This window comes from Lissotriton helveticus, chromosome 3_1, assembly GCF_964261635.1.
Source record: "Lissotriton helveticus chromosome 3_1, aLisHel1.1, whole genome shotgun sequence".
Lineage (NCBI taxonomy): Eukaryota > Metazoa > Chordata > Amphibia > Caudata > Salamandridae > Lissotriton > Lissotriton helveticus.
In genome coordinates, this window is record NC_136061.1 from 996,118,523 (window position 1) to 996,130,661 (window position 12,139).

The 12,139-nt window shown below is 42.1% G+C and overlaps 1 protein-coding gene across 3 annotated transcripts in view; it reads left to right on the forward strand.

The window, feature by feature from the left end:
* CCDC141 (coiled-coil domain containing 141) overlaps window positions 1-12,139 on the forward strand; it is an 808,330-nt gene that overhangs the window by 566,984 nt on the left and 229,207 nt on the right. For all 3 annotated transcript variants that reach the window (XM_078681492.1, XM_078681494.1, XM_078681493.1), the window contains exons 11-13: window positions 1,311-1,499; window positions 5,482-5,658; window positions 9,053-9,229. In XM_078681492.1, coding sequence (XP_078537618.1) covers window positions 1,311-1,499; window positions 5,482-5,658; window positions 9,053-9,229 — 543 coding nt within the window. The remainder of the gene's footprint in view (window positions 1-1,310; window positions 1,500-5,481; window positions 5,659-9,052; window positions 9,230-12,139) is intronic.

Genomic DNA, 12,139 nt, shown 5'->3' on the forward strand with positions numbered 1-12,139 from the left:
CAAACGCTGCTTTTTGGCGATTCGCAGCGTTTGCGACAAAAAAATAGTGTGATACATCTGCCCCTAAATTCCCACAAATATTACATTTTGTAAATATTTTTGAAACAATTTTAAAATTCATAATCATTACTAGAAAGAGATGAGGAATTTTATTAACTTTGAAATGTTATTGCATTTATTATAAAATATTAAAAATGATTTACATTACATTTTAAAATGATTGAATCTGTTTAATTTATTTTTTAATGGTTCAAATGTTTCAAATATATTTTATAAATATAAAATATTTCAAAATAAATTGAAATAATAATGCCAACAGAAAAAAAATGTTTTATAAAATGTTTACATTAAGTACTATTTACTTAATTATTTAGAGTTTAATAAACACATTACATATTTAAAATGATTACAATATATGTTAAATTAATATAAACACATATATTTAAATGAAATAATTAGTTAGTATGTAATGATATTGTAATATTTCTCAATTATTTGAACATACTACCAGGTTCAGTTCATAAATAAACCCCTGAAAAAAATGATTGATATATTAATGAGAAATTAATACAATAGCTTCACAAAATAATGAATAATTATTAGCTTAACTAATTAAAACAGAAAAAACATACAAAATAATACATTTTGTTATCCTTTTTGGAAATACTACCCATCCTATCCCCTAAGATGAATCCCCCAGTCAAAAATATTAACAAGTTGATTAGAAATGAAGTCAATAATTAAACAGATAAGGAATAATTAAAATAATACATTATTCTATTCAACAGTTATTTTAAAAATGCTTCCCACTCTTTTACCACTAAAACCCAGCCCCCAGTGATTTCCTTCTGATTCACACACCAGCTTCTGTTACTCTCTGTCATTGAGGAGGGAAGGTAGCCAGAAGTGGGTCTAGGGAATCACTGCCTGTTCTTTTTTTTTTTTTTTTTTTTACAGAAAACAGTTCCATGAAGCATCTTCAGAGGGGGAGACAGTCTTGATCTAGTCTTTAAATTTAGGAGTTCGTATAATTCAAATGAAGCTCATGCCAAAGGTCACGGGTCCCTAAAGGCAGATATAGATGGGAGACTTAAATCCCCATCTCTGTCCTAGTTAACAGCTACGCACAACCTCTCACAAGCTGGTCTTTTCTATGCAACATTCTAAAAAGCACCATAATATGCTGGACAACATATAACATTCATGTATGCAATATATTTATTCCTATGATAATACAAATGTTAATATATATTCTGATATGATGTGAAATCAAAATCTAATTCATTTTCTTTCCTGCTTATATCTTTTAGGAAGCCTCCCGTGAACTGGAAGCAGCTGTGAGGATCATTGAAGAAGCAGAACATGAACCTTCAGAGTTTGCTGAATTTGCCAGAAAAGCAAACCTTCTGCACAAAGAGTTGGGTATACGCAACCAAAGAATTGCTGCAAATCTGGAGGTTCTAAGCGTATATGTGGGATTTTTAAAATCAGCGAAGGAGGTAGGTGTTTCTCACTAATGCATCACATTGCAGAATTGTATACACATTGGAGAATAACAAACTTTTCTCTTAAATTGGAACTCAATTGGAACTTAATTAAATGTTCCAGAAGCACAGACTATACATTCCAAAGGTCCGAAATGTATGAGTGTAATGCTTTTGGTTTCAAGGGCTGTATTGTGGGTGACTTTGCTGGTGCAGCACGGAGCCGAGCTCCTGTTTTGTGCACCTGCAGAGCAAACAGTGAATTCATATTACCTGATAATTAACTAAGTTAGTGCTTTACTTTCAAATAGTACAATTCGGAAACAGTGAAAAGGGATGGCCTCTTTCTATTTTTGTGCTGTGCTGCCTGAAAATAAAGCACTAACCCAGAGAATTATCGGATTAAAGGATTGGAGTTAATTCCCTGTACACGCATAAAACGGGCTCTGATGTTGACATGTGTTTATTACTTTCAAACAGTGACACAAAGGTGGACTAGGTGTGGACAGGGTGGGCTACCCTGTTAGGGTGACTGGGGAAGTGGCTGTACCCAGCCCTGCTTACACTTCAAAGGGTTTTACTTCGTCCCCTACACAAACAAACCTGACACCAGGCCTGCCCTGCCTTCTTGGAAGAACTATCCAGAACCAGATATCAGGGTAGGATAGGGAGTCCCCCCCACAGAAAGGCTGTCACCAGGTATACACATTGGGCTTCCAGAGTCACACATCAGAACACTCCTGGACCTGTGAAAGTTACAGAAGAAGGGCTGCCCTGCTGCTTGAAGGACTGCTTTGCTGACTTGAAGACTTGACATGCTTGCCTTCATCCCAGGCTATCCAGAGTGACTCCAAGGGTCAGTTGACTGACCTCATGTGTGAGCTACAAGGACACAACAAATGTCAGAGGCTTCCAGGCAACAGGCCAGTTGACCTGCTGCAACTGAACCTGCATCTGGACCTGCCTGAGTGCTGCTGCTGGCCTATTCTAGAGTGAGTACTGATCCACCAGAGGTGCCTCCAGGGCCTAGACCCTTGACTGGTATCAGCAAGATGTCTTCATAAAAAAAGGGGAAATTTCTGAATTTGGGCTTATCGTGACTGTGAACGGGGCTGTTCATAGCAAGACTCTGCGCTGCCCGTGATTACAAGGAATGCAAAACTCCGGTGAAATCTTCTCTTCACGCCAACAATGACTAATACTGGTGACCAAACACTTGAAACTCGCACTCTGCGTCCTACAGCAGCGAGAGCCCGCGACAACCACCAACATAGAGCCACAGCAATGACTATCCAAGATGCTTGACTGGCTCTTTGTGCTACAGCGTCAACTCTCCGAGATGCCTGACCCACTCTTCACACTACGGCATTGACTATGCGACAACTGTCCCTGATGTTCAACTTCCTCCTTGCAGCCTCCTCCACTACGAAACTGAATATCTCCAATTCTACTGTATGGAGTTTTTTTTGTATCATTTCATTTCTTGAAATGTATTAAGCACAGGTTAATTTATTGACATGTGGTTCACCCAGACAAGGATTGTGGTTGTTGCCTGAGTGGTGCTTCACCACCCCAGCTAATAGCCCCAGGGCATATTTATCAATCTTTCATGCAGCACAACACAGAAAGCCACCTTGCTGTGCTGCGCGAAAGAGAAATGGCAAGAATGCACTGCATATAACATTATACAGCACATTCCTGTCCTTTCCTACTGCTGGCACACTTTTGGATGCCTGGCGCCAATGCAGGTACCCTTGTGTTAAGTTGCAAGTGGGCTGCAATGTACGCAGGATTGTTTTTGTGCAGCACAGAACACTTTCCTGCACAAAAACAATGCTGAGAGGCAAAAACGAAAATAAAGATATTTATCCTCGTTACGTCTCACCTGGGAAAGGGTAGCATTTTGACGCATTCCCAGGTAAGGTCTTGTTTTTTTGGGCACGTACCAATTCCATTAGTGCCAGGACACTCCTCGGAGCAGCTGTGTGCTATAGAAATTCTCTCATTCATTCATTCATATTGATGGAGGGCATATTTAACATTCTAACTCCATTTCGGCACACTTTGGAGTAAGCGCATATAACTGGGGGTGGGGGGGGATTTTTCTTACTCCCATCTTAGAGGCAATGGCTTAAGTGCATATATATTTAGGGGTAGGTAATTTTTCCTATTATTACTCAAGCCCCATTATCACTGGGCAAAGTGCTTATATTGGAGGGAGTGCATATTTACTATTCTAACCTTAGCCCTATAAATATTGGACAAAGTTCATTTTAATGGGGGCATATTTACTATTCTAATTTCAAGTCTGCAAACATTGGGGTAAGCGCAACGGATTGGAAAAGTGACCCAGAAGAAGCTCATTGTCACTCCCCATATGCCCATTGACTGCATTCTGGGAAAGTAGTTACCTCCGGTGTTAGAAGAGCTGGGAGCAGCAGCCACAGAGGGGAGCCCTGAAAGCTCAGGTTTCTAAGAGTAATACTGTGAAGGGTAGAGTACGGAGGCCCAGTTGGAAAGGCAGGAGGTGGAGACAATCCCCAGTGGGAGGAGCAGTGGATCAGGGGTTGCCAGCTCTGATGGAAGAGCACCCCAAAACTGACCCTAGTGAGGCCACCTATGACCTAGAGGCAGTGGCAGCCGGTAATGTCTCAGGATGCCAAACCTGGACTGGTGGGCAGGAGAGTAGAAGTAGGGTGCCTATCACCCAGGGCGGTACCCCCTATCTGAGTGGTAACAGAGATCAGAGAACCCTTAGGAACATGTAGGGCACTCCTTTCCAACTTTAGGGATAGAAGTGAGGCCCAGTTCAGTACTGCCCTTTAGAGCTCATGCTCTGTCAATGTTTCTGTCTTCTTTCAGACCGTTTTTTGAGGCCATTCTCCAGATTGTATGGAGGTCCAATAGGTATAGGGAACTTTTCGCATCAAAGCTTATAACTACTGAACTGGACTGGGATGACTAAAGACATAGGATCCTCATTTTGAAACATCAAGCGGGCTACACTTCCTTCACAATCTATCCTTTGGCCCTTGGGTTTGCCTCCTTTGTTGTGTGGTTTTTAATTTTGTCTACATGCTATGTGGTTATGTTTTTTGGAAGGATCACTCCCCCTTAAGGGTATACATATAGGGTATTTGCATTTTTTTGGCATATTCAGTATAAAGTAATGAATAATTGAAACATTTTATTTTTCACTCTCCTTTCTTAATTTTGTAATGCAAGGTGTTAAGTAAGGGTTTAAATCATTAAAAGATGTATTCAATGTACAAAGGGCATTTCTGTTGTGTTTGATATTTTATTGGATTCCCCAGTCCCTTGTGATGATATTTTTCAGAATACACCTCATTTGTGTTGTATACTTTTAGAGAGTCCAAACCATCTGTACTTTCTGCCAGTGTCCTGGGTCATATGACTGTGAATGGCTCTGCTGTTGAGGTTTGTATACTAGTTCCAGGCAGTGGCACAAAGAAGGCTTACGTATTGACAGGATGGGCCATTCTGGCAGGATGACAGGGGAGGGTCTATACCCAGCCCCACTTATACTTAAAAGCGATTTGCCTCCTGCCACACAAAGGAACATAAAACAAGGCCTGTCCTGCCTTTTGTCACCCCCGGTTTGGAGCCATGACAGGGAAAAGGAAAGAACTTTCTGGAACCTGATGTGGGGGTAGGACAGTTTCCACATACAAAGGCTGTCACCAGCTATAAATATTGGACCTCCAGAGTAACTCATCAGGAGACACTTGGAACTGTGGAAGTTAAAGAAGAACAGCTGCATGGCATGAAAAAATAGCCTATTTGGGACTGTGATTCTTTTAGCATGCAAGTTTTTTCCTCTGCTTTGCACTTGATGTGTATGAGAAAAGTTATTGTTTTTTCCAAAGATAGAAAAACAGCTTCACATAGACACAAGCATTAACTTGAATACTCCACCATCCATATGACATAGAGGCTTATAGTTTAAGTTTGTTCTGCCATTTATGTTTTTGTTTAGCTTGATGAACAAATCCAGAATCTGAAGCAGTTGTACAGCTCAGAACCTGTGGATGAAGACAATGACACAGCTGTGAAGACAATGTTAGAGACAGCGGATTCGCAGTGGCAGACAGTACTGAAGAACATTATCACTCTTCAAGACAAAGGCCACGACTGTCTGAATTGTGTCACAATGGTGAGACTAGCATATTCTTTAACATTTGCACTAAGAAGCAAATACCAAAATGAGTACGGTTCATGCCTTGGAATGTTATTTAACATGCCATGAAGTCCAATGAGCTATTTTTCATGTGTTTCTTTAGTTGTAGATTGTTTTCGATTAAATGACCTCGGTGGCTTTACATTACTATTTAAACAAACAAACTTTGGTAAATTAACTAGGTCTGGTTTGCATTTTGAGTTCTGAATAAAGTATTTTGAAAAAAAAGTCTGCCGCAGTGAAAACAACAACAAAAAACTGTTTCCTGGATAAGGTGCATCTATGAGAAAAATAATTTAATATTCGATGATTCCATGTACTTACCTTTCTTCATGCATTGCAATGCTAGCACTCTGCAAGAGGAGGACTGATACACCAAACAGCCTTGAGCTTGAATTCAAAGGGTTGAGAAACCTTCTGTTTGCGTTGAGGAAGCTGCCACTCGAGTAGAACTTCTGCTTGAGCAGCAGAAAGAAGCAGCACCCTCTTGTACTGTGCGAAATGCCAGTCTTGTTGATTAGTGCAAACACCCAGCACTAAAAATTAATGCAAACGATGCTAGGTAACCCACTCCACTGCTAGTGGAACTCCTCGTAGCTTGGCAGAGTTTTTTTGAAACTTTACTGAGTTCCGCATAGCGGAACTCCGTGAACTCGCCCAGGTTTAGAGCTATGCCGCTGAATTTCTACTGTCTGCCAGGCGGATAGTGGTGCAGACCAACAGATCAGTGTTGTAACTCAAAGAAGTCCGGTCCTCTAGGTTATATGAATAAGGTTTATTAAAGCTCAGTTACAGGTCATTAAAATGGTGAGTTTCAGGTAAGTAGTTTGTAAGAGCATAGAAGATAGCCACACCAGGAGCATGCAACCTTGCTGCTCAGCCTACGCAGTCCAATTGACACTCTCCACCTCACCAGACACCCAAGCATTCCATTACATCACCAAGCACTCCAGCATTCTGCTTCATCACCCAGCACTCCAGCACTCCGCTTCATCACCCAGCACTCCAGCACTCATTCTGGCTGAGCAGTAGGGAAGGTGTAACTAAGGCAAGGGTGCATAGCGACAACTTCAGTCCCAACCATATGACCAGGGGCAATGTGATATAGGCATCAAAGAATGATCTTGGCATTTGCAAAAAGCCATCTCATCTTCTCTCACTGCTCAATGAATGGCCCACCCATGTTGCCTCCTTCCTACTTTTGCCACTCATCTCCTCCTTTATGCTCTTCTGGCACCACCATTTCACAACAGCTTATAAAGAATACTGCAAGTTCTGCCCATGTTTAAGCCATTCCTGTAACTGTAACTAGGCACATGGCATCCCACACAGGTAGCTCTTCCATTCTTTCATCTTGCTTTCCTATTGGGCCCTAGCACTTACTTCTGACAATCATAGCAGGTCAAACAGTCATGATAACATTTGGTGCACCATAATTGCACTGTTATGCACTGCAAACATGCACTTATTATTTAATATGCAAGCACAATAAAAAATAATTTGCATCCTTGTTCAACTAATGGAAACCCAGCCCAATAATATCATGCTAGCATGCTAAAGCATCACTGTAACAAGCATTAGCAAATCCAATAGGTCTTTACAAGCTACTGGCTTTGCCAATGCATGCTTTCCACTTGCATGCGTGCACATGCATCAAGGCGCATGTGCACGCAAGCTGAAAGTCGTGGAAACTGATAAAGAAAACTCATTCCAAGATGGACATTGATGCGCACACAAGTCATGACACAGGTGAGCCTGTGTATGTTATCAAGCATGCATGCTCATGTGTCATAATGTAGGGAAACGTTTTTAATTTACCAATATAACATGGTGGCGAGCTATATTAGACATGTAAATTCAAATTAAAAAAATTACAAGTCACACAAAGAGAGAAAATAAGAGACAGTGGACCAGCACCGTTTTCCAGTTGCTGGGCCACAGGAAAAAAACTGAAAAAAAACTTCAGTGTGAGAGAGGGATCAAGACTAGACCAGCATCCAGGAGAGGGAACAGTGGGTAAGCAAAAGAGAGTGAGTCCATAGGGAGGATGGGATGGTAAACAGGAGAACAGAGAATTGAAACACATGCACTCCAATATTATGCAAGAAGTCAAGCCAGAAGAAGGTAAGACCGAAATGCCCTTGTGTGGCGCAAACACAAAAATAGGAAGGATATCCTTTGGATCGGGAGCAAGGAAGTGAGATACTTAATAAAGCCATTCATTCATGAGCAAGGGGTAGACCCTAAGCACAGTATATGTATATTGAAAACAATAGATCAGGTCAACCAACTTCTAAAGTTCTTTTTAGCTGGGATCCTAAAAAGGGTACCATTGAAATTATGTACACCAATACTCATAGGTGATAGTGTGCGGAACATTGCCTCTGCCCCATGGCCCTCTCCTCTCCATGGATTCAAAACATCCCTGGTCCTCGAGAGTAGTACCTGGTCACTGAGCACCCTCAGAGCTTGCCACGGGAGAGCCAACAACGTTCACTTGGCATACCCTTATCTTGCCCTTACCCCTGCAGAAATCTGGCACCCCACTCCCTGGTCCCCACCGGCCATCCCACTGACATTGTTTGCCTTCTGAGTAGGCAGAAAATCTCAGCAGATTCATCTCCAGAACAGAGTAAAAAGACATGGAAAGGACCCATTATTTGTGGGAACAAAACTTAGAATGACTGGAATTTAGTGCAGGGATTCCAGTCAGATACAGAGAGTCCGGCCCCCTGGTATCTCCGCACCAAGTTCTGCAAAACCCATAATGAGAGCCTCCGTTGGGAGGTGAATAGGCTTCCACTGATGCAAACTGGCCACTACATTGAATCCCAAGAGCACTAGTTTTATCGTGACAGAGCGACAAGGAGGATACAAAGAAACTCCTAGGATTCTCTAGCCAGGTAGCAAGAAGTCAGGTAAAAAAGAAAGCAAGCCTCTTCTCATCTTCCTTAGATTCCTATGTCACAGTGGATCACATGTAATTGATATGTCCTTTGTGTGAAAATCTCTGGCAATCCATTGTGGAAAAGGAACTGCTTATTGCAGGCAAGTATGAAGGACCACATACATATATATATGGGAAGAGCCAATTTGCTTGAAGATTACCGCAGCTCATCATTACAGGGTTTTTCTATTGGTTGATACTTATAGTCCTGCTTTTTCTTTTATAAATGTAGCACCACATGCACCAGAATGTAATGAGAAAGTCTGGTGTAGATAACCCATGGTCCTGGAAACTTGCATCTAATTTAAACAACTGTTTTTTGTTTCATATGCACACAGTTTTGTAATCATCTTTTGCAATTTTTATTTAACACCTTGAAATATATTCATATGACTTTTTGTGCAAATTAATTTTTTTAACCAGGTCAATAACAAACCAGTCTTGACAGAGGCGCAGGTGCAATTAATTAAGCAGACCACTGACAAGGTTCAAAGAGAGAAAGCCGAGCTGACAAACCTTTGGACATCATGGCAACGTCATATCAATCAAATGAAGTCTGTAAAACACCAATGGCGGAAACTCAAAGATCATCTGAAACAAGTAAGTGATCTGTGAGTGATGAAGGAATTTAGTTTATGTTTCTGTCACTCTTTGAAATTCGTAAGTACAATTCAAGTTGTGGTTGTAACATCATGAGTTTATATGACTTCTGGACCTTAAGTTTAATGCCAAATCTTCTTTTTATTTCAGTCATGGTTTGCCTCTGGCCAGTGATCCCCAATCACATTATATGTTAATAAGTCACCAGATGGCTACATATCACCAATGGCGCAAGACTCCAGTCCTGTATTTTTTCTTTTACAAACCATTGTGTTCATGACTGATAGTCAAAATGAATCAGTTGCAGTGTACCAGGTTAACAACTCTCAAAATGCATTAGGGTGTTGTGGGAAAGTTGAATATTAATTGAAGTTGAGGGTAGTCCTCTTCAAGTAATTATGTCACTGTTCCTTACTAGGTCCAGTTTGGTCCCAATAATTAGACCTAGTCTCAACCTGTGGTACTGAGAATTCTGGACCCGTGTCATAAACATCGTCGAATCATGACGATTTTGGTATCAGCGGACCGAGAATGGCGAGTACACTATGTACGAGCATTTTCGTCGCATTCGAGTGGCGAGATCACCCTGAAATCAGGAATCTCGTCCTGAACCCTCGGGTTCCATTTTGTGCATGTCAGCCATTTTGTGGTTGCCCTCACATAGGCCGATGACTAAGGTCAAAACGAGTCTTAAGGACACGTACACCTTTGCTGACTTTTGTGTGACCTGGGCAAGCTGACTCCACTGCCTGAAGCCAAACCTGTTCGGCCAGTTCCTCTCCCAGTGGCCGATCGAGATTAGTATCAAGGCACAGCAAACCATAAACCTTTCATCACATCCAAACCACGCCAAATCTTACACACACCTGTCTCTTCTTTCTGTTTTATGACCTGCTTTACGAGGAGGAGGTGCCCGATTTTATTAGGGGTCCGTCCGATATCTGATGAAAATGTTGGGCCTTGCCGGGAAATTGATTGTGGGCTGGACAAACTGAAAATGGGCTTGTCATCATGAATCTGCTTTTTCTTTGTTGTGAAAATATGTGAATGGTCAACTGTAAAATAAGGAATGTTTGCCTAAAGCATAATATTTTGTATAAAAAGGGATGGCTGGCTTTGTAAGTTGAGCAGTCTCCTGAGAATATACACCGTGTTGTACTTCTAGGATACCTGTTACTGGCTGCAGCCAATAAATTCAATCTTTGACTTCACCAAGAAGACTCTGTGTTTCTGTAGTCTGGGACAGGAAGGACTCGAAGTCTTAGAGTGTGTTCCCTGGCACCGCTGGGTTCTTAAAAACCCAGTACTTCAGTTGGCGCCCAGCGTGGGGCAATTTCAGCGGTACCGGTCCAAGCCAGAGGTTCGAGAGGAGCTTCGTGTGAAAATTCTGGAGGAAGGCCAACCACTTCATCGACCCCTGTATGTCGTTCGTGGTCCGAAAGTCTTTGCTGCGAGGTTCCCCGCTTCCCGACGGCTACGTAGGACTGCTGCCCTGACTATAGCCCTGTCTTGGACCCTTTGATGATTTGTACAGCGAAACGATAGACGAGTCTTCTGGTGACGTCATCGATACCTCAGTTAAGTATAAGTGGAGCGTCTCCCAGTCCTTAGTTTGGTTCTTAGTTTTGGGTATCCCCTTGGGATCTTTGATTTGGAACTTGCAAGTACCAAAGCCGAGGGACTCGTGTATTCATGAGACTATCGTATTTCGATAATCCTTTGAAGTTTGAAGCTAGACTAGTGAGCAACGATGTCTGGTCTTAGCAGACTTGGAAACTTGTTTTGTCTTGGTTGTAATTGGGATTCCCGATTGGAGGACTCGTGTCCGGTTCCTCCAATTGGAACTCCAACTTATGAACTCTATTTAAAGCACGGCGTGGGCCTTATCACGTATAATGAAGTATGGATTCGATACACCAGGAAGGATGGTGTTTTAAAATGGCCCCAATATGGTAGTTTTGACACAGAGATATTAGATAATCTAGAGGTTAGACTTTTCAAGAAGAAAGCCCGGCCGGCAATGTTTGACTCTTTCCGCCTATGGCGAAAGGAAGCCAAACAGAAAGAAATTAAATTAGCTAAAAGGAATAAAAGAGAAAAGGGTATCTCAATAATGCAAGCTGCTATGCAGTATAAAGATAACGAAGAAGAGCAAGCGAGTGAGCAGTTGCACAGGCAACGTAAAATGGCGATCGATAAATGTTACCCAGTTTTGCCGCCTCTTCAGCAAGATGTAGCAAAAGAACTTGAGAAAGACCCTTTAATGTCTCACTTATTGAATTCGCCACCCCCCTATGTGCAGAGTGCTACTGCACCTCCGCAACCTTTAGTTGTGCAACCTCCGGTTGTTGTGCCTCAGGTTCTTCCACAACCGCCAGCTCCTCTTCAGTTGGCTCCTACTGCTACGGCGCAGCCTCCTCAGGGGCCGCCGACTTTGCTACCTGCTCCCTCTGTACTTCCTACAACTTTGCCTACTGCATCAACTACCTCTTCTGATTTTCCTACTGTTACTGCCTCTGCGTCTGCATCTGCATCTGCCTTGCCTCACTCTGCTGTTCCTCCTGTTCTTTCGTCGACTTCTCCTTCTGTTCGGCAGAGAATGACTGATACAGTTGCTAGTCTTCTGTATCCTCTTTTTGGGGCAACAAGTATGACCCCTGTTTCAACACACAAACAGTTGCATAGTCAAATGGCCGACTCTAGAGAGCGGGAAACATTGAATTATTTGGCACAAAAATGGGTTACAGACCCCACAAGATATGAGCTAGATTCTGTTATGGATGTCTTCCATCAGTGGGAAGCACCGAAGCAGAGATACGTTTTCGAGAAAATGTGTGTTTTTCTTTGTGAGGAATTGGAGGAAAATGATTTAGAATGCAATCCGCCTGAGCTGTGTCGTGTACGGTACGA